General features: G+C 44.2%; 1 protein-coding gene across 4 annotated transcripts in view; it reads right to left on the reverse strand.

The window, feature by feature from the left end:
- Nucleotides 1-5852: 5852 nt before the first annotated feature.
- The window catches only part of SEPT11 (septin 11), a 114771-nt gene continuing 97167 nt past the window's right edge, over nucleotides 5853-23456 (reverse strand). For 2 of the 4 annotated variants that reach the window (XM_014544819.1, XM_005857441.2), the window contains 5 exons: nucleotides 21875-21971; nucleotides 19604-19772; nucleotides 15596-15728; nucleotides 13623-13810; nucleotides 6439-7971 (listed from right to left, as the gene is read on the reverse strand). In XM_014544819.1, the coding sequence (XP_014400305.1) occupies nucleotides 7947-7971; nucleotides 13623-13810; nucleotides 15596-15728; nucleotides 19604-19772; nucleotides 21875-21971 (612 nt within the window). In that variant the 3' untranslated portion in view covers nucleotides 6439-7946. Of the gene's footprint in view, nucleotides 6008-6438; nucleotides 10210-13622; nucleotides 13811-15595; nucleotides 15729-19603; nucleotides 19773-21874; nucleotides 21972-23456 lie in introns of those variants that run through there. The other 2 variants (XM_005857440.2, XM_005857439.2) reach the window with 2 other exon arrangements.

The following is a 23456-nucleotide window of genomic DNA, read 5'->3' on the forward strand; positions in this document are numbered from 1 at the left end:
GGACGATTATTCTCGGGTCAGCATTTGACTTTCTTCAAATTCTTAGGATAGGGTTGGCTCCCTACCTGCTTATGACTTTACAGTTCAATCAAAGTGAGAACTTACTTACGTGTAAGTAAAAGGAGGAAGGAAGATAAAAGAATGAACTGTTTGGGTGAAAATAGCAAGAGACTGGCAGATACGCATTAAAATATCCCATTTTTCCTAATCTCTTGTTGTGTTTCTTAATTTTCCTTAATTGTGGGAGCTTGAAGAAGTATACAAGTACATGTTCACCATTTCTGTGAAGTAAGTGGCACTTAAATTCCCCCCACCTCTACTTAACAGATGAGTAACATTTTTATTATGTAAAAAGCTAGTGATAACATTGCGTCTAGGGTCAGAATATTTCATTTGTAGTTCAATAGCTACTTTGAACAGAAGTTAGTGACAGGAAGATTTTAATTACTTGATTTTGAAGTTTTCTAATCTTACTAAAAAATTGCTGATAAATTCATTTGGAATATAGTATTGCTTTCATGGGTAACTAAATAGGGATGGTTAGCTGTTACGCCTCAAAGCTTATTTAATCCATAGTCAATTAAATGATAGTACTTTGGAGACCAGACCCTTCTGAGCACTCTCCCATAAACCTGGGCTCTTGGAGAACTTTGGGTCTGAACTCATGGATTGGGACAAAAAAGCACAGTATTCTGAACAATGTGGAACTTTCATTAACATTTCTATTAAATTAGATCCTGAAACTATTCTCATTAGCCTATCCCAGGTTACTTGACTTAAATCTTGGCATCACATCATAAACTATTCTCTTCCAAGATTTGAAAACTACCTTTATGGATCATAATTATCAGGTGCCTCCTGATGGTTAGAAAACCTGTCATTTCCTTGAAGCCTGCACAAAGGTAAGGGAATAAACTGGATGGGCATCAATCATTCAATAGAAAAAGTGAAAAGTGCATGCTGTACCTCAAAGATCAAACTAGGAGAAGCTAAATATGTACTTCATTCTTTTTGCAAGATTGGTATGAAGTTGGTTATCCGTGGAGAACTACATGTTTTATCTACAGGTGATGTCTAATATTAGTGTGGAAGGCGAGGGGAGGTTTGGGAAGGGGCGGTGCCCCAAATGTCAGATACAACTGATTTGTCAGAAATGTTCTTGAAACTATGCCTCTGGCTCTGAAGGAACTAGAGCATAGCTCTTCAGTCACGCTGATGTGAGCATCTGAGCCTGCATTCCCACCATTGAGGGAACTTAGACATTGCTTTCTGCCCCCCACCCCAAGAAGTATTTTTTTTCTCCTGTGTTGTTAAACCAACATGTGTGCGTGCCCTCTGCACTCTGCATACCTGGGTTTTCAAGCTGCCGAATTTACTCAGTCTAGAGTTCCTGAAACCAGAAAGCAGCACAGTGGCCTTTCACTAAAAATGTGATTCATCAATGCTTAGCCAACATGGTGGGAGCTCGTTATCTTCATCCTTAAGGCAGTTTGTACATTTTCAACTGGAAAGGGTAGATACTGTGCCAAATGTTCCCACAACCATCCTGGGAGATAGTATGCCTTGTGCACATTATCAAGTTGAGGGTTGGATGATTGTCCAATGCCGTATAGCTAAGACTTTAACAAGTTTCAAAGTCCAACTCATCTCAAATTTTTAGCCTTTATATTTGATACCATTAAATTTTTTCTAACATAATTGCTACTTCTGAAGCCTCCAGAATTCTTGAAATTAGCCTTTCAACTGTGTTAATACAGTGTCTCCAACACCTGTTATTGTCTTGAGCTTTGGCCACTAGATGGTGCTTCTAGGAAAATGAAACATCTTAAATTTCTGGGAGAAATTGAGTTATTTGGTTTACTGTATGGGAATGAGTAGTTGAACACTCATCCCTTGTTGCAAGGCAATATTCAACATCAATTGCAATTACAAATTCACGTTACAATATGCCAGGATTGTTGACCTTTGTTACACAACAGTGGGACAAAGAATAGCATAGGCCTAGTGAACTGGCTTCTCACTTCTCAGAAACAGCTTATTTGGGCAAGAGGACACTGCAAAATAAAAGGCAACCTTAAGCAATTACTGAAAAGCAATTGGTGGTGGTACGCTTTTGCTTTTCAGAATATGATCTATCCAGCAATTTAGCATAGAAAGGGCTTACCTTTTTACTCAAGAAGTTTGCTTATAAGGTATACGGAAAGAGTGCAATTCATGGTTCCTGACTATATCTCCAGCACCTGATGTAGGCCTAATGCTGAATATAGAATAAAAAAGTATTTGGAAAGAGGGAGGGTGTGGGAAAGGTGGGTGGATGGATGGGAATAAGGGCAAGGAGAGGTCTAAAAGCATTCATTGTACAGAGAATGTGTGGTTGAGCCAAGCTCTATATAGAATGTTTTTCTGTACCCTCCCCCCGCCATACACACTTGTCTTGTGGGACAGGGACCAACCTTGTTACGTAATAGCCTCTGCCTCCTCTGATCTATCAAGATGCAATAATTTTGAAGTTTCCACAGCGAACTGAAAATGTCATTCAACTCATAGCGCTGAGTATGAGCCAGATGTGAGTCATGTGTATCTCACCTGAATGTCCCACTGACAACCAAAAGATCTCACTTGTATATAGCTACTTGTCAGAATAGTAATGTTGGGGAGAGAGGTGAGTGGATACCTAGACTCACAATGAACATATCCTCGCCCCTCACCAGCCTTGGGGGTGCCAGTTGCCTGCTAGAGATTGTTCTGAAAGCCCAATGGGTCAATCACAAGGACTAAACACCATGGCCTTCAGAATTCAAGTACAAGGGTATTCAAAGTGAGCTGCATGCCATCCATGCCGATCTCCAGGGTGGAAAGATAAGTCATCTGCTAAGCAAAAGGTTTTGTGTAGAAACGTCATTTGAATAGTGAAAATTATGTCCTTAGTTTTTCAGATACTGGAACTTTTTACCCATAAGCTGGGCCAACGATAGGCAAAAATAAAACCAAAAAACTGAAATAACTAAGAAGGAAGTTTCATTTGAAGGTATAGTTGATGGGAAAAAGTTTGGCCAACCATATTAGAAAGATGACCTAATTTTATCTGCCCCACTTCAGCACATACTGATTCAGGAAATCAATCTCTCTACTAATGCTGCGGCAGCATCTGGCAGACCAGGCCACACCTGGAGCAATAAAGCACAGCCTGTATCTGAAACCAAGTAATATTTTTAAAGATTGAATGGGAAATAGCTTACCAATGCAAATAGGTTTTGGGGATAAATTCTTGCTTTTTCCGTCTACCATGGAATAAGTGAATTTATATTACTGATAATTAGCTCTGCGATGGTTTCATAGCCAGAACTTGAGAACCTACCAGTGTTATCAGCACTTGAGAAAAGGAACCCCATTGAAGTAAAATGCCAGCTAAATGAAGAGATGGCAGTGCATTAGACCAGTGTTGTGTGTCCATGATCAGCTTTTCCTCCGTAACTGAGCAGAGGCCAATCCTATAGAATAAAAGCCTAATATGCAAATTGTCCCGTGTGTGTCCGTGATCAGCTTTTCCTCTGTAACTGAGCAGAGGCCAATCCTATAGAAAAGCCTAATATGCAAATTGTCCCCTCGGGCAGGCATTCGACTGCTGGCTATGATGTGTGCTGATGACCAAGGGGCTGCGCAGAACATGGCAGGTGAACAGTGTTGGCAGCAGACAGCAGTGGAGGCGCTGCCAGCCCCGATGGGCCCCGATGAGAGCGGGACCACGGTAGGGTGGTGGAGCAGGTAAGCAGGCGGCGCCAGGTCAAGACGGGTGCGAGTGGGGGCCTGACCGCCCCACCGATTGCTCCACAGACAGTGATTAGCAGCAGTGGCAAGGGGCGCTGAGGGAGCCAGGCAGGGGATCGCCCCGCAGGTGGGATGGTGGGGCAGGTGAGGGAGTGGCATCAGGCCAAGGTGGGGTGCCAGGTGGGGCTGCGGGGCTGTGGGTGCGAGCTGAGGCCCATCTCTGCAGGCCACCCTGAGGGACCCCACCCATGCACGAATTCGTGCACCGGGTCTCTAGTCTACTTATAACAGCTTGTTCCCTAATCCCTCTCATTAAGATGATTACTATTATACTCCCTTTAATCAGAGGTCTAAAAAGGAAAAAAAGGAATAGCAACAATAGACTACATATCTCTCTACTTAAAATATCCTGCCTAATTTGATTTTTAAATATTGGTCAATAAATGTCTACAACCAAATGCAGAATTTGTTTTTAAAATGAGTGCTAGGGTAAAGTTGATATTAAAATATTAAAAATAAGGAGTTTAAAAATTTAAAGTTTTTTACATTTCACAGGCAATAGTTTACCATATAATTGGTATGTTAATTTGTCATGTTCTAGCATTAAATGAATGAGTACCCACCCATCCTCCCCCTCCAGCTACTGGTCACTAGCAGATTTCTATCCTTACAGGTTATACTTGAAGCGATGGCTCTTTATTCATAATTTGATCATTTAAAGACTCAGATGAATCTGACTATTGCATTTAATCACAGTGTCTAAGTGAAAAAAGACATGCTCATCTAATTGCTCTAAACTTCTTTCCAAGAATTCAATGATTCGAGAGGCAGGGGCTGTTCCTTCATCTCACCCTCCAACAGAAGCCTGTGTCACCATTCTTAAGTAGAGGGGACATTCCAAAGGATCTTCGCATGCAACTCGTGCCACCAACAACGTTTTTGTGATCTACCTACTGTGGGGCTGAAAAATGATGGAAACAAGCAAAAACTATAGACGAGTAGTGAGGTTAAAGGGCAACTTAAAGCCACCTGGTAATTCTGAGAAGACTGGATCAGAACCACTGCTAATGAGGCTGTTGTCTGGGACGGGCTGGGTGCTTGTTCGGGGTTCACTTCCCATGGTCCAAGACACAACTCTGGACAGAAGGTAAAGCAGAGCTTCACATAAATACAAAGGCAGGGATGGACCAGGAAGTTATTGTAAGGTCCCTTTAAATATAAACTGAGTCCCAGAGGCAGGAAAGTATCTACCCAGGACTGGCACATTTGAAACATGTAGGTCAAAACCTCTGACAGCAGAAGGTTTTTTGTGTATGTGTGTCTGAGATGAGACCATTTTAAGAGAATTCTTTGACTTCACTTAAATTTCTCCTTGAGCTTAAAACTAGCTTAATTTTGATACCAGAACTAAGTTTGAATAATCAATACATAAAGCAGAACTGGCTTTTTTTTTTTTTCCAAAACAAAATCCCAAACCCAAAACAATAAGGGATGCAGGTAACAGAAAAAGAGTCAAATAAAACAACAGAAGTTCGTGAATTTAAAGGAAGGATGCCCACTTCTCTCTCTCAAGAGGCAGATGGTCAGCTGAAAAATAAAAACATTGTATCAGTAGAACACACCAACTAAAAAAAGATGCAGCCATCTCTGTTCATGCAATTACCAAATATTTAAGAAAAAAAACCACCCAAACTCCAAAACAACCCATAAAATTAACAAAGGGAAGAAAAATGTTGCCCAGATCTCATGGTCTGATTTATGGTTGAGAAGGTCCTAATGGGGTTGTTCAGAATGTCATTCATGGGGCAGAGGTACGGAGTTAACATGAGGTCAAGTTTGTGAACCCTGCAGGTGGGGCCGCCTCGGGTCAGGGCTGTCTTCAGTCTGTGAATTCTTGGACAGCAACGTCAAGAACCTGACCGTTAAGCAAGAGAGTCCCAACCCAGGGCCACCTTGGGTCTTGGCCCCGTTCTGTTTCACTCGATTTCCTTGTAAATAGTATAACTTTTTGGTAGTGATAAGTCACTTCAGTAACCACTATGGGTAGTGGCTTGTAAACAGACATTGACAAATACAAACAACAGTGAAATATTCAACCCAGACTTTAAAAGGAGGCGATGGTGGAAATGAGGTAACTCTTCCCCAACACGTGTGAACAGACAGCTCCTGCTCTTCTAATGCTCTATGTCCATTAGGAGAGAGTAGGGCTTGTCAACAGGATGGTTACATAAAGAAGAAGCTACAGAAGAGAAAAAAGAAAGTTCAGATTCAAATGTGGTTCATAAAGGCTTAAAAATAAGAGTGTCTCTCTAACGAACTGGGAGAGGACAGCAGGGTCAGTTAAAGGGACGACTTCCCCGAGCGCAGGTGTGAGCGCAGCAGCGCCGGCAGCAAAGGCCAGGCACGAAGAGGTGCCTCCGCTGGGCCTGGGCAGTGGGCACCAGGGGACACTGGCCAGGACGGAAGGGCCTGGGAATGGGGGGGCGGGGAGTGGTAGAGACGGCCTGTGAAGCACAGGACACCAGATGGTATCTTGGCGAAATGGGTGCTGCCCACCAGACGAGGCAGGGAAGCCGGGGCCTCTTCCCTGTTCCTTTTTTCCCGTGTAATCAGCATGGGTGCACATGCATATCAAACAGGGACTAAAAGAACTCACAAAAGGGCACACGATGTTTGGGTAAAAATATATTTCCCCCCACGCTGTGTGTTGGCACTAGTGATATATGCATAGATTACCTGGCCACACTCTCCTGACGTAACAGACACCACATTACTGAGCATGTTTGCTAAGTGATTACCCTCATACTTGAAAAAATGATATGCTTCACATCAATATAATTATTTTAGTTTTTTTAAAAAAAGACAAGGCAAACATGCAGCTTACATATATGACAATTTTGCATTAACACTGAAAGTAGATTACACAACAGTTTTAGAAACACATTGGTTATTTTCAAATAGCAAAATGACAATGATCTACAACTACAGTTTAAGGCATATCAGCATATTTTAAAATTAAGAAATAGACAAAGTTCTAATGCTGTTCACAGCTTAATTTTCAATTTATTAAAAAAATTCCCTTCATACCTACATACAATCTAGACTTTGTAGGTCATAATTTCCACTCAGGAGTCATACATACATATTCTGTTAATGGAACCAAGACTTCTGGAAGCTGAGACTTGACAGTTTCACACACTTGCAAATGAAACAGCAGATGGTCTGAATGGACAGCTTTGGTAGGACCACACAGAGACAGTATGACAGGGGTGATAACAGCTGAAAAGCCTGATCAAACTGTATGTGAAACACATGGACATGTCAAGGAAGTGAGGAAACCAAGTCTATTTGTTTGAGGTGCACAGATGTGAAGAATATTTTTATTGCTGGTGAGATTACAAAGCAGAGGAGGAAGATAAGTAGCCTGTGCCCAGTTTTACGTTAAATGTCCCCGTTGGAGGTGCCCTTTCTGGACAGAATCCTGACCAATTAATAAAGAGCCTAAGCTGGAAAACACAGTCTGACCTCCCAATAAATTCTCATAAATGTTTTCCCACCACATCCTACTGCATGCACAACTACTACGGTATCTGAAGTCCAGGAGAGGCACAAGGTTGGCCATTATGATTGAACAGGTGATGTGGGGAGGGGCCGGCTGGAGCCGCCTGGCTTAAAAAAAAGAGGTGATCACTGCCAGCCGTTAGCACGAGGGCCAGGCCATTCAAGCAAGATCACAAAAAATTAAACAGCCATAGAGGCAGCCTAGCATAAGCAATATTTCCTCTTGATTTTCTCCAGTGGAAGGTGGTAGTTTCTCATTCTGTATTTACATAGAACCAAGGGCCCTCTGTAATATATCTGCTGACACCCACAGTGCTGTGTGGTGGGGGACTAGTAATTTCTGACTTCCATACTGATATCAAAGAAAAATTGAATTTATGTGTTTCTCATGAAAAAAGATATCAAATTGGCCATTTTAAATATAGTTAGCTTTTATTTTTAAACCAAAAGCTTCTCAAACCATTACCTCCCTTTCCCCCTCCAAAAAGGAAAAAAAAAAAAATCCACCTATCCCATATGTTTCTCTAATTTTAAAGTCAGAAAAATCTCAAAGGTTCCTTACTACCGTACTTACATGCAAAGGCGAAAGCACATCCAATTAGATTGGAGGGTATCATTTACTCCGTGCAGAGCCAAGGACTACTGTGAAAAAAGGCACAGATACAGAAAGAAGGACAGCAATAACAAACCAAACAGGGCCAGGGAGCAGGGGTAGGAGAAAGTTCAGAAGCAACACATTTTTAAAAAGCTTCTCTAGACTATATATTTCTTTTGGCTTTTTATTCTCTGACTCTCCATATGATTTCTCTTACTGTGAAAATTTAATGGGAAAAAAATCAATCAATAATCTTGGAATCAAAGTCAGCTGGATGCCTTTCATGGCTAGGCTCGCTTTAAAGAGGGTTTAGTGATGCTCTAAAAATGATTTTAAAGTGATGCATTTTGAGAATTTAGAAGTGTATTTTCTGTTACAAAGCACAAAAATGCTCACACAAGCAGCGGTTGGGACAAGCATACAACACGAGGATTCAAGCTTTTGTCTGGTGCAAGCAAATGAGCAAATTCAGCCCGTGGTTAGAATCAGCAAGCCATCCAATAGCCGCTGCTCCACAGCCAGCATCACACTAGAATCGTAAAAAAAAAAAAAAGACAAAAACAGAAACCTTGGCCCAGTTACCCTGAAACCTGTCTCTGTATCACTAATGCTGCTCCTAGTTTGCAGTTTCTGTCTCAGCTTCGTTACTGCTTCAATGAAACCGATTTCTTAACTTGGCCTAATTAAGCCAAATCAGTTCATGGAAGACCATTCCTTTCCCCTAAGAGTATGGTTGAGGACCAAGAGAAGGGAAAAATAATCTTGACTGGAATCATCTATAGACTTAAAAATGTGTGTGTGTGTGTTTGTGTCAGGGGAGATGCAGTGCACTCTATGCTATTTACGTAGGACTTGTAAGTCCAGAAGGAAAATGCCGAAGGAAATACTAAAGCATCGAGTTCATGAGAAATGCAGTCTTTCATGTAAGAACAGGAGACTATAGAGTTAGAGGGAAAGCTGGTAGGATCTTGTTATTAGGAGGGGGAAAAATCAAGAAGATGAAAGGATAAGCCTTATAAAGGAACAGTATGGAAAAAAGATTACATATGCCCATTTCCATACAACAATGGGGGGTAGCCTATGTCATAACCTTCATTGATTGGCATAAAGAGGGAGGTGAGCTAATTGTGAAAGGAAAGGTGAGGAAATTCCTTCAAGACAACTGGATTTGAAAGACCAGCTGTAATATTTTTTCTTCCCTTTATTGCCAAATAGCAAAAGGACCCTATGCAAGGAGGTTGGAGGTGAAGTTGAATTTCTACTTTCTTTGACTTGTGGGTTTGTGTTATGTTCCTTCCCATTTCTACCTGAAATTGACAAGTCACCCTCAAATTTGGGCTGCAGATGACACACAATTTACAACACACTTTTTATTTGAAGGATATCTGAAAATTTTCTTCTCATGATTATTGAAAAATGTTATTGGAGGTACCGAATCCCTGGCATCAGGTGTTAGGTCCTCCTCTCAGCCCACTGAGAGCAGATTTCGGTGTTTATGAAAGACTGCTAATTCTATCACCCTTAGTAGCTTCTGCTAAGCAATGTTGCTTTATCCGACTTTTGAGATTGCTGATTATGAAACTATGATTATGTTCACTTTTATCAGTGTAGCCTTGATCCGCTTACAGTTCAACTCGGCCAGAATTTGAGAGATAGGGGTTCAGACACATTTTTAAAGCCATAAGCAGAGACAGTCAGTCTGAACAGACCCACAACCCAGACCAAATAATGTTATTATAACAATGAGCAATCCATGCAAGTTTAAAAGTCATATACAGCTTACCCACCGGCCTGCCTACGTGCAAAGCTATCTTGGGTTTGGGGTGGGTGTGGAGAAGAGACAGAGAGTGAATTCAGGGCTTTTGCCATCATGAATAATTAAGAACAGTAAGTTGTCATGGATATTCAGGTTTATGGTTCAGCTGCCGAGGCGGCGAGTTTTCCTGTCAGACGAACGTGTAGCCATTTACCCTCCTTCCCTCCGTCCAAAGCAACATACAAGTAGCAGGCATGCTTCCTGCCGCCACTCAGAACAGGCATGAAAGGCAATCATTTACTTCCAGAGGCCAAGTCCAGCTGCACAGAGCTTTTGCTGTCATTCCCTTGTTCTATCACTTTCCAGCACCCAACAACATTCAGCAAAATGAGTTAAGAGTTATTGGTATCTGGGGAAAGGTAAAAAAAAAAAAAAAAAAAGGACACAGATGGCAGCGATACAATATTACTGCAAAAGCAGGTGAATGCGGGACCGTCCTTGGCTTGCCAGGCTTTATGTGAAGCTTGCACTGCAAGTTAAAAAACAAAACAAAAAAGTTAGAAATAATAACAAAAAAATAAAGGGAAATTAGGAGCGCCAGCACCAGCATTCGGTGATGGTGAATGCTCATGCAATGATTATGGAATTGACAGAAATCGAAACCAAAAATCTGAGTAAGCTATTCCACATGACAAGCAAAAGCAACGTTTTAATACTGAATTAAAGAACACGTGGTTAGTTTCCATTTGCATGTAATTTAGAATTCACAGGTGGCTCTGTGAAACCACTACATGTCCTAATGGAAGGGTTTACTGTTTGATTTTCATTTTATCCAATAACACAAAACCATTATCTATGGTGTTCGATTTGGGTATCACATCTGTACTAAACAGGAGTTGCAGCTTCCATTTCTGGGCTCCTGGAGTAAGAGAATAAATCTGCTACAAATGACTTTGAATAATTAACTTGGGGCTTGCAATACAGTGGGTGGAGGACATGCTATTAATCCACTTGGGAAGGAAATGAAAAAGGACAACCATTATGTGGTTACGGCTACAGCAATGCCAGGAGCCTTCCCCTCTTTTAGGTTCAAGGCAGTGCCAAATCCCAGATCCACATGTCTAACTGTAGGCAAGTCCAAATCATGCAACTTCATTCCTTAGCAAGAATCAATACAAAATAAATAAAAAGTGAGTGGATGATTGTATAAACTATTGTTATCAGATGCCAGCCAGGTTCAGTTTTAAAATGGTGAATTTTAAAACTTTCTTTTGGGATGAATGTATCGTAACCAGCAAATGGCTGCTGGCAGTTGTGCACGCTTCTCAGAAAAGATGAACACTGTCCACTGAACAACTTACCGTCCGGCAGTCCCACCAGTGTGGTGTAGCCGCAAACAAGGAAAGTGACTTGGTGGCCAGAGATGGCAGGAGGTGGGGTCCAGCTAATGGCAGTGCCAGGGTTAGTTCTACTGTGTCTGTAATCTTAGGAAATGTTATATGATCTCATGCCACTACAGGTCAAGGAGAAGGATAAAGCCTTACCTACGTTAGAAAGGGAGCATGTCATTAAAATAGAAAGAAACAGAATTTAGAACTATTAGAAACACTGAGTCAGGCTCTGAGGCGGGAACATAGCAGGTGAACAAATAAGCATCTCTTTGTTGTCCTCTCCCTAGAACAAGGCCAGCTCCTAGTGGCTGCACAGTGACTCTAGCATCTCCCACGGCTGCATTCCATTCACTTCAGTGCTGCTCTGGGGACCCTGGCTACTATCTCTCTGTGGTCCTCTCTCCCCAAAACTCTCCACTGGCAGTCAGAGGAGTGGTGCTTCTTTTGTTTTTGTTTTGTTTAATTTTACACTTCAGGACTCCAACTGGCAGTGGATTTCACTGCTCAAATGGTAAAGTGTGGAAAAGGGCGGGAACCTAGAAGTTACTGAAAAATACATGCCATCGGCAGGCACAAAACCTGCGCACCAAATTAAGCCTAATTCCACGAATAATAAATGAGAATATATAAATAAGGCTAAAGTAGAATTCACACATACTTCACATGACTTGAGAGTCCAAGGATGGGAAGAAAATAACCTGAAATGCTCAACAGGAAAAACCTCCCTACGCTGGGAAGTCTGTTACTAGATAGATTTTTTTTTTTTAAAATGGAGGCACAATACCGATCAGCTCTTGGAATTTTTATTGCTCAAAGGCACATCCAGTATATGTGAAATATCCTTAGAACATTGCTGGTCTTTTTTAAACATTTTTAGTTCTAAAATATATACCTTTACATACATTAGTGCTTTAGGGTAAGAAAGACTTAACTTTGGGTTTCCTAAGCTGTGAGTCACCAGCTTTTTCTGTCTCGTTCATGCCTATAGATGTAGACACACACACACACACACACACACACACACCCTTATACCTATTTCTGTCTGGGGTGAGTTTGGATCCACAAAGGTCTGATGTCAAATGGCTTTCCGTTTGTCTGCACTGCAGCAGCTGCTGGACTGGCTCTGCACGGGGAATGTCACCGCCAGAGGCCGATGCTCTGCAGTGTGTGTAGCTACAAAGCACTTTCCTGCACTAGATTATGATCGAGGCAATCGTTAGCCAGAACTCACCTAGCAGAACTAAGTTTTCAGCCCTTGGAGTCCTTTCATCACTTGGGTCTGTACCAACCCTGTTAAAACGACACCTCCTCCACACGGACGCCTCTCTATTGCTTAGAAAACGTGCCTGCCCTTTGCTCTCCCGACGCACTCTCTGCTGCCTCCGAGCTGGTCCAGTTTGCAGAGCACAATGTAAAACTCTCTCCGTTTGATTTCTACCACGGGCTTCGTGACACGATTCCTCAAGGGGCGTCTGTTCACCAAGACACAGTGACCAGTCCCTATGGCAGGTCTCAATTCCTGTGCAGACTCAATCCTATCTTCTATATTTAAAAAAAAGAGTCTCTGCCTGCTCAAGTGCCACCATTTTTATGGGTTACGTGTCAGCTTTTCCCCTAGAACGTTAGCGTCTCGGGATGGAGAGCAGGAATCCCCAGCACATTCCGAGTTGTCTTACCGCTGCCCTGAGAGCACTGCCCGCACCAAGCAGGGCAGCGTCCCCGGGTGGCCATCCGGCCACACACAGCTTGTCCAGGCATCTCACTGACCCTGAGCCTCCTGCCAAACCGGCAGCCAATGCCTTAAACTGCACTGTCTAGTCTTTAAGGGATTTGACATGAGCTTCAAATCACCGGAGAATGACAAGGCAGGCCCAGAGCTCCGGTGGACTCGGGAGCTGCCACTGGAGCATCACGGGAAGTGACCGACACGAGAGCAGGCTCTGACCTTTGGCTCATTAAACCACAGCCATGTTTAAAAATGTTGCTCTGTGCGTGGGTATAGGCGTGTCTTGAGGGTTGTTGCGGTTGGGCTTAACTGAATGGGATTGTGACCCCATTTCCCCAAGAAAACAACTAACCATCTTGTTGAATTTAGTGGAAAACTAGTGGCCACTAGCAGTTCTTCCAAATCTTTCATCTGGGGATCAATGACTGGCTTATCAAGCCTAACAACGCAGACTAGAAAAATAACTGTGACTATCGTAACTTTAGGATGCTCTTTATCGGGAGTCACGAGGACCGTCTCCAAAGGGTCGTGAGAGAAATAAACCGTCTTCCCCAAAGTCCTAGTGTTGGTGCAGAAGACGAGACTGGAGACAAAAGTGAGCCCAGTCCTGACTGCTGGGTCATGTGGTCAAGCCTCATAGAGTAATGTTGTGCACCCTTTAGAAATACTTTAAAAACCTGTATCTTCTTCCCTGCACTGTAGAGAAAATACTTGCTTGGATCTTCCTGGTAATAGACCAGTTTCCAGTCTGGAAATGGGAGAAGTAGAGACATGCAAGAGGAATAAACTGTTAGAGGCCCCAGCACCGGGGGGACACCTGCTTACTTTTTCTTATCCTTGTCTTTCTTGGTTTGCTGGGCCCCAGACTGCTGGGCCTGGGTCTGCAGCAACTGGGCAGCCGCCTTCTTCTTCTGGAAGTTGTTCACCTCCTCCTCCAGCTCCTTCTTCTTGTCTTCCACTTTCTTCTTCTCTTCTTGGTGTGTCCGCTTCAGGAGGTCAAACTTCTCGTGGAGCTGGAGAGGACAGGACAGGCGTGGTGAAGGGAGTAGCAAGGGGACCGGTATGAGGTGACTCGGACCTGCTCAGAACAAGGCCTGCGCCACGTTGCTGCCTGTGCTCTAATTGCAGAAGCGCAGCAGCAGCCGGTGCTCCGGGAAGAGCCATGCAGAGACAGGAAAGCACCTTGGGGAGCCCTGTTCTCCTTTGACACTTGGACCTGTGGAGCTAAAGGGGACCCTTGCACACTTGTATATAATAAAAGCCTAAGTGACTGTTACGGCAGAACGACCAAAATGACCGGTCGCTATAATGTGCACTGACCACCAGGGGGTAGATGCTCAATGCAGGAGCTGCCCCTGGTGGTCAGTGTGCTCCCACAGACCCACAGGCGAGCACCGCTCAGCCACAAGCCGGGCTCATGGTTGGCGAGCGCAGTGGCAGTGCTGGGAGCCTCTCCCGCCTCCATGGCAGCGCTAAGGAGCAGCGAGCAGGCGGGCAATAAGGAGCAAGGGGTCCCGGACTGCGAGAGGGTTGTCCAACTGCTGGCTTAAGCAGCAGTCAGACATCCCCTGAGGGGCCCTGGACTGAGAGGCCGCAGGCCTGGCTGAGGGACACCCCTCCCCCAGTGCATGCATTTCGTGCACCAGGCCTCTAGTTTTCTGATAATAAAATACGTATTCATTGTAAAAAGCATATCCATGCTCCTAATAAGCAACTCACCCTAGTGGTAAGAGTAGTTCTTAATCTCTAAGTTTCAATTGTCTTTTCTTAAAATATATTTTTATTGATTTCAGAGGAAGAGAGAGATAGAAACATCAATGATGAGAATCATTGATTGGCTGCCTCCTGCACACCCCCTACTAGGGATCGAGCCCACAACCTGGGCATGTGCCCTTGACTGGGATCAAACCTGGGATCCTCCAGTCTGCAGGCTGACACTCTATCCACTGAGCCAAACCAGCTAGGGCTCTAAGTTTCAGTTGTCTTTATCAGGATCAATTAAGAGGGGATGGTGAGGAAATTAATTAAGCAGTTTTATTTGTAAATGTATTGCGCTCGAGATACTCATGATCTATCATTGGGGGCAAACATATTTCTGTCTCTTTCTCTCTCTCAATAGGATGAGTGACCACTCTCTCTCTCCCTCTCCCTCTCTCTCTGGGATGAGTGTTATAGCAGAAATCCATGGAAACCTCTAGGAAGCAGTTAATTTGGCCTGGTCATGGGGAATAAGACAAGTCAAAGGGATGCTGGAGTAGAGCGTGCATGACCACAAAGAGGGAAGTGTGAGCAGATGTACAGTGGAAAGCATGTCAAACTCACAGCCGACGGGCTGCATGCCTCGAATTTGACATACTTGGTATACAGAGACCATCACCTATCAGTGCCGAAGGGCCATCCACTGTTCAGGTAACTGAATTGCCTGATAGACTATGAAAATAACAATAACCACAGAATCTCAAATCTCATATTTCAAGACGTGTATACTGAGGAAATACAGAGGTACAAAGAAAATGGGACCGGGTCTGGAGACCTAAGATTGAGTTTTCGTTTCAGCGTTGCTATTAACTAGGTATATGACTGCATAAATTGCTTAACCTGTATAACTCAGTCTTATCATCTGTAAAATGGGGATGAGAATATCTGACCTGCTTTTCTTGCTAGGACAGTATGCCATGCAAGTGATAAAAAGTTTGTAGAAGGTACTTAGAACAGCATGAAGTCTCATAAAATGTGAAGTATTAATAAAATACCTTGCTTATTTCTCTCCTTTGAAAAAGGACAGGTAGATGGCTTACCTCTTTCTCTGCCTCTTTAAGTTCAGCTTCTTTCTCCTTCACTCTCATAACAAACATCTGTCTCATTTCTTCTTCTTTCTTCTGAAGTTCTCCCAGAAATTCATTTCTTTTTGCTTCGTATGTCTCCTGAAGACTATTCAAAAGTCACAAACAAGGACAGTGTCATAAAATTGCATAAGAAACTTCAGTTCATAGAATTTCTACCCACCGTCTTCCAAAACTTAGATAAGGTTGCCATTTACCATGTCAAAGACACAGAAAAGGGCACCATCTCCTCTTTAGTTTTGCGGTGACCAGAAAGACAAGTGCATCAAGAACAAGGATGAGTCCATAAGCACCGGGCAGTACTAACAGGCTGTCTCCCGCTGGCCAAGTCTTATCCCACATATTCACACACAGAAAGCCTGGGCTGGGCTGGGCGGTATCTTCCAGATCAGCACACCAGGTAGACCCCGAAGATATGATTAAGACTTTTAGGGGAGAGAGGTGGTGTGTGTAGGGAGAGAAATGCATGGGTACTAGGGCCAGACAGATCAAGGCTTGGATTCTGGCCATAGCGAGGTACTGACTAATCTAGGCAAGGGCACAGCCTCTAAGCCTCAATGTATAAGATGTGGATGGACACAGCAGGACTTACCTTCCAGGGAAATGATTCTGGGAATGAATGGAGGCAAAGTGAGCAAAGCACTCAGTGCTTAACAAATATTACCCTCCCCCACTCATTTCCATCCTGTCCCCAGTTTAGAAAACAGACTCAGCGAACCATCTAAAGAGCCAATAGGGTACCTAAAGGTATTTCACAAAACTGCTACTTTTAAAGTTGTATTACCAATCATAATAGAGCAGGGAGGAGTCTTATTTTTATTTTAAACCCCATCCTCCCCCTGATAATCCTGCAGGCCATAGAGCCCAATATTTTAAATCAAATGCCATGCCTCAGCTTGATCTCTAAGTCAGAACAAATATATTTATGGAAATATTACCTTCAGTAACACAGCTTAAGAAATCCCACACCCACACCCATACAAACAGAGAAGCATTTGCTGGCATTTTATAAGGTGCTATTGCTACTTCTCCCTTCTAGTTTCTTGGGAACAAGAGTTGTCACAGTAACATGGGCCTGCAGGATTATCCACCTTAACCTGTGGGCCAAATTCATCCAACGTGCTGACTCCAAACTGGCTAGCACCCGTGGGTGACCCCAGGCACCATGCAGAGCACCCCAGCATGCACACTTGTCCTGTAGAAGGAGCAAAGGGACACCCAGGTGGTGCGAGTACACACCCATGTAGATATACAAAGGACTAAACAATTAGAAAATGTCTTAATTAGGATTGTTTCTACTTCTACAATACATGCTTTTATTGGTTGATTAAAGTAAGTTCCCCTGCCCTCAAGAGAATCAACACTCCCTGTTAATGAGCAATCCTGTGTTTGAGATTCCAGAGGTATAGTTAGCTTTCACATTATCTTATGAGACTAAAGCAAATTTGGCCAATGTTAATGTTGGCTAATATTAATACTGATATTTGGATTTGAAAATGTAAGCCATAGAGACATAGAAATGTGTTGATAATAGAACAACAAAGTAATTCATGAATTTGATTTTGTTCATTTCCAATAAACCTCATCACCATTATTTGGATCAGAATTGCCAAAGGAAAAAGATTTGGGGGGAAACTCAGCTTTTGATGATTTCAGGATAGTGAATACAGTCCCTCCTCTTTCTCACAAGCAATGGGACACAGTTTATAGAAACGCTACAAAGAAGCAGTACCCAGCCCAGCCAGCGTGGCTCAGTGGTTGGGCGTTGACCCATGAACCAGAAGGTCACAGTTCAATTCTCAGTCAGAGCACACGCCCAGGTTGTGGGCTCGATCCCCAGTAGGGGGCGTGCAGGAGGCAACCAATCAATGATTCTCTCTCATCATTGAGGTTTCTCTCTCTCCCTATCCTTTCCTCTCTGAAATCAATAAAAACATATTTTTAAAAAGAAGCACTACCCAAAGTGTTCCAGCTATCACTAGTTCAAGAGATCTCAAACAGAGGGGTTCCCAAGTCAAGAGTAAAGGGAAAATGCTATGTGTGACCTCCCTTTAGGAGGGTCACAGTGCATAGTGGCTCCCAACCCCATGGCACATCAGCACTGCCTACTCGAGTTTCGCGGGACTTTTCTAAACAGTTTCCTAATTCCACCACCAGAGATGCTGACTTGAGATGCCAGGCTAAGGCAAAATAACCTGTAGTATTTCAATGCTTCCCAAGTAATTTGATGTAACCAGTTTGCCATCCACTGCTTATTTTAAAGGCTCTGAAAAGTCCTTCAGTATAAAACAAAAAGAAACCTGTTTAAGTTGATTGAGTTCCCTCTACCCCAAACAACGGCCAGAAGTGGGGAAGAGGACCATGGCATGAAGCTCAGGTTGGGTGACTACCTGGCCCATTATACAAAAAGTCCTTTTACTAAGTCTGTCTCCTGATCTAGCCCCACTCCTCGCTTTACAAATGAGGAAACTGAGGCCCAGAGAGGTTGAGGAATTGAGTAGTAGCAGGGCCAGGACTTGAACCCTGACTACTGACTCTGCCCTAGCTCACAACACTGCCTGGATCTGAATGGAGGAGAGGGCCAAATGAGTTAGATTTCAGGGAAATTTTTTTGTTCCATCTCTATTCATAAAAACAACAACAAACAACACAAAAACCATTTCATCCGGTTTAAAACCCACAGAGTAGGCCTGATTTGGTAGGGACTACGTTTTGGTCAACGCATTTCCAGGCTTAGTGAAACTTTTCACAGAAAGGCATTCTCTATCTTGACTCGGAAAGTGACCTGTGGTTGAAGAAGACCAGTTTTCAAGCCCCCAGGACGGGACTAAATGATGCACACTGGGTCAGAGGTTAACTTCTTGGTTAGAAGCCTTTGGTTGGGGTCTCCATTTGTTCTTATCAATGTTCTCACACACCTCACAGCACCACAGTAGCACTGTACCAGGAGACCAGCCCAGACTTTACCAAACTACCTCTATAGCAAATCCCAAAACCCCTACCACCCCAGGGCAGCTCAGATCTGGGGGCCTGGAGCCTGCCACCTGCACACAGGCTGCCTCAGGCACTATGGCCCACCTGCTCCCAGGTATGAGTATGAGTTATAGTGGCCACAAAAGAGGAGGAAGATAGTCTTTTCTGAGGACCCGTACCACACCCCCTTCCTCCCCCGTCGGTAGACACCGAGCCCAGAAACACTGCACATCTACATGAAGAAATTGCGAGGGCTCAGTTTGGACAGAGCAATCCTTTCCTGTGTGCGAGCCTGGCGTGGCAGCCCCCCCTTCCACTGACACTTCACCAGGCCCGGCACCCTCCCCGGGAGGCCCCTTCCCACACGTGGCTCTGACAAGGAGTGGACCTTTGCTAAGCCACTAATTATGCATTAATTTCCACATTTTCCCCTTCACATTTTGCCTCTTCATCTCCATCCATCAAAGATGTGGACTGTAAGCAATTTTCTGTAAGTTATCCCCTTTCCTATTCATTTGTTGTCAGAATTGCATCAAACCACTGGAAGCTAATAGAGCACTTCTGAAAGAGCAAGCCTTGGGAAGTCAAACCGATTTGGCAAAAATGAATGAGGCAAACTGTAGGGCGCAGCTGCGCCTTTGTATATGCCTAGGCCAGGCTCTGTGCCTCTGTGAGTGTAACGATTAAGGGCACGGGTTCAAAACCTCCCCCCCTGCCCCCGTCACATCCTACTTGTAGGACCTCAGCTGGTTGTTTACACTTCAGTGCCTTAGTTTCCTCCTCTGTAAAATGAGGATGATGACAATGACATCAACGACACCGATGGTAGACAATCCAGATAGAGTGGTTGCCACAGTGCCTGGCAACATGAGATCACCTGCCCTCCCAGGTGCTTTCCTCCGATAGTTCGACCCAACAAGCACTTCTGCAACTCTCAACACTCCACCTTCCCACTGTCCTGGAACACCTGACTGCCAGGTGGCCGCATACCTGAAGGGCTTGCTGTCAGGGTCAGTGTCCTTGAAACCCATCTCCTCGAGCTTACAACGCCGATACAACTCGTAGTGGCGGGTGTGAGTCTGTTCTCGCAAGTCTTCCATGTTCACTCGGATCAGCATCTCCCGTAGTTTCACAAAATCACAATGATTTTCATTCTCCACTGCAAGAGATGGGGGAGGGGAAGCGGAGGGCAGGGCTGCTGTCAGTCACTGAAAATCAGGGGGGATGTTTCCAAGATATTGTCACCACTGCTCGTGAAATCTCTCAAAGCCAGCGGAAGATCCTCTACTGGATCCACCTCACTTTGCCAATGAAGACAACGTTTCTGACTTTGACCAGAATATTGACGACAGGAGTGACTGCCGAGTGCCTGCCCAGTGCAGGGCACTGTGGGAGGAGACAGACAAATACTGTCTTTACTCTTCTTAATGACTCCTGCTTTGTAGACACAGAAGCATGAATTACCTCACACAGAGGAAGCAGAGTCTATGTTCAAACACCATGATGTCTGGCGTCAAAGACAGGCCTAGCCTGGCAGGTGTGACTCAATGGTTGAACATCCACATATGAACCAGGAGGTCATGGTTAGATTGCCGGTCAGGGCACATGCCTGGGTTGTGGGCTCAAACCCCAGCAGAGGGTGTGCAAGAGGCAACAGATTAATGATTCTCTATCATCATTGACATTTCTATCTCTCTTTCCCTTCCTCTCTGAAATCAATAAAAAATCTATATATATAAAAGCCTAAGTGACTGAACGACCGGTCGCTATGATGCGCACTGACCACTGGGGGGCAGACGCTCAATGCAGGAGCTGCCCCCTGGTGGTCAGTGCGCTCCCACAGCCAACCTCCCGAGGTCCCTCTCCCCAGCCGGCTGGCCCCAAATGGGACCAGGCCCGTGGTTGGCAAACTGCGGCTCGCGAGCCACATGCGGCTCTTTAGCCCCTTGAGTGTGGCTCTTCCTAAGCCTTAGGAGTACCCTAATTAAGTTAATAACAATGTACTTACCTATATAGTTTAAGTTTAAAAAATTTGGCTCTCAAAAGAAATTTCAATCGTTGTACTGTTAATATTTGGCTCTGTTGACTAATGAGTTTGCCAACCACTGGACTAGGTGATACGGCCCCAATTGCCCGCCAGGCTTAGGGACCCCACTTGTGCATGAATTTGTGCACTGGGCCTCTAGTAAATAATAAAAGAAAAAGACAAGTCTATTTCTCAATGCTGTCTGGAGCTGCACAAGGATTTTTTAATATACCACCTCCTTTAATTTACCAACAACACTATGAAGAAAATTTTTTCATGGTAGAGAAATTAAATTAGTAAGATTCATAAAAACTTTAATTTTCCTAGGATCTCAAAGGCATTGTTTCTTTTCACAGACTTATTGCCTTTATTCTGAACAAAGGAAACATCGGACTCACAGATCTCAAACCAACGAAGGACCTTTCTGGAGCCATCGTGCTAATCTACAGCATTGGACGCCCTGCTCAGAACACACGGCAAGGGCAGGTGACAGAGTCCTTGCCCATCAAGCTGGCGTCTGGGAAGCTTCTTCAGGTTAGAGACTGTGGTCATGTCTCCCAGCACCAAATATAGGTCAGACATTCTCTTAATTCTCAGATATTTACTGAGATCACATTTGTTATTTTTCAAAATAAATGTTATTGATTTCAGAGAGGAAGGGGAGGGAGAGAGAGATAGAAACATCAATGATGAGACAGAATCACTGATCAGCTGCCTCCTCCATGCCCCACACGGGGGATCGAGCTCTGACAGGGACTCGAATCATGACCTCTAGGTTCATAGTCAACACTCAACCACTGAGCCATGGCGGCTGGGCCTGAAATAACATTTAATTGGAGGACAATGTTCCCAGAGATGAACAAGCATGGAAAGATAAGCATTCTCTTGTTTGCAAGAAACTCTTTGCAGCTTTCTTATGCTTTAGTGATGAAAATGGTTCAGACTCCTAGGGAAGAACTCTCCTAACAGGAATTTATACTGAATTTCCTACAAGCCATTTTTTAGGGGCTGCCTCATTGGCATTAGGGCTTTGCAGCCTCTTCTCTCCACTGTCACCATCGTCCTACCTGGTCGCTGTTTCTTTCTCACCTCCACGACTGCCAGGTATACAACCCTGCCACTCCCTTCCACCTGCCCACGATTAAGGAGCTCCTCAAACACGGTGGGGAGGGAGAAACGTGGTCAGTCACCACAGGGGTTGAACGTGAAGAATCCCTTTCCTGCCGCACACATACCCTGCACCACGCCCCACGGGTACTGCCTGGCCTTGGCCATCTTGTTGCCGATCTTCACCTCTTCAGTGCTGCCGACCACGGCAAATGGCAGGTGGACCTGCCAACAACACAAGGATGGAGAGTACAATGAGTCCTCACTGAACGTCGTCAACAAGTTCTTAGAAACTGCAACTTTAAGTGAAACGACCATAAAATGAGATCGTTTTACTCGAGTTTCATTGACATCAATAAGAGTTAAGTTCCTATGGCATATTTCTGGTCACAAAAACATCACGGAAATTATAAAGACCCAAATACTTCTACAAATGGAAATGCATGTGAGCTACACATACAGTGAAGAAAGATTAATAAAAACAAGTAAGATCATTATTTCCCAACCTGCTGATGCCAGTTCATGGTCCAGGGTGGCCAGGACCTCTCCCGGAAGCTCAGAGCACCAGGGGGGACCCTCCCTGGAGAGGACGCCCGCCTTCCACCACAGGGCGCACTCGCACTCACACCCGCACCCACACTCGGACCGGGACAATTAGATACACGTGGTTCACCCAACACCCACACCCCGGGATGTGGGGGAAACCGGAGTATCCAGAGAAAACCACGCAGATGTGGGGAGAACGCAACAGCTCCACACAGACAGTGGGCCTGGTCAGGAGACAATTTTTCCTTCACTCATCAAACTTATAACGAAATGACGGTGAACAAAGTGCCGTTCTTCAAGGACCTGCTGCAGTTACCCTCCCAGCTCTGGAGAAGGCTGGTTCCCCACCTGCCTCCATACTCTCCCTGCTGCTTCAGGCCCCTGCTCAGTGGCGGGAGAAACCAGGAGGTAGAAAAGGGAAACGCTGCAGTCACGTGCACGCGTGCGTGTGAGTGGGTGTGCGTCCTACCTGTCCACACCCATTCTGAATATTTGATCTGAGCTAGATCCATGGGGACCCTGTATGGGTCTTTGCAACTATACAGTAAGCTTTAGACAACAGCTGTCTGACACAGTAGCTGCTCATCTATGTGGCCCTTGGACAATCAAATGGGGCTCGTGGAATCAAGAAACGGAATTTCACTTTGCTGCAAACTCCAATCTTCTACAAAGAGAAGAACCAGTTCTGTCAATGTGGATGCAAGTGTTAAAGAAAAATGATCCTTTGGGTATCTATTTTATATTTTAAAAACTTTTAAGTATGTTAGGAGTAACTAGGTACGCATCCAAGTTGGAATGTCTTATGAATGTAACATATACATTGGACTTCAGACTTGGAAAAGACCTCATTAATAATCTTTATATTTATTACATGTTGTAATGATAATATGTTGGGTATATTGGGTTAAATAAGTTATAAAATTAATTTCATGTTTCTTTTCACTTTTTTTTAATGTGGCTACTAGAAAGGGTTAAATTACTCATGTGGCTCATATTTCTGTTCCACAGCACTGCTTCAGGTAGCTGACTGCTGCACAAAATTCAAGCCAGAAACACAGCGTAGCCCCAACTACTGGCTCAGGCCTTGCACCTGGATGTACCTCAAGCAGTTGGTGGTCAAGACAACCGACTGCTTCACGTGGTTTATTTGGAAGCTACGGCTCC

The sequence above is a fragment of the Myotis brandtii genome, unplaced genomic scaffold (genome assembly GCF_000412655.1).
Source record: "Myotis brandtii unplaced genomic scaffold, ASM41265v1 scaffold111, whole genome shotgun sequence".
Classification (NCBI taxonomy): domain Eukaryota; kingdom Metazoa; phylum Chordata; class Mammalia; order Chiroptera; family Vespertilionidae; genus Myotis; species Myotis brandtii.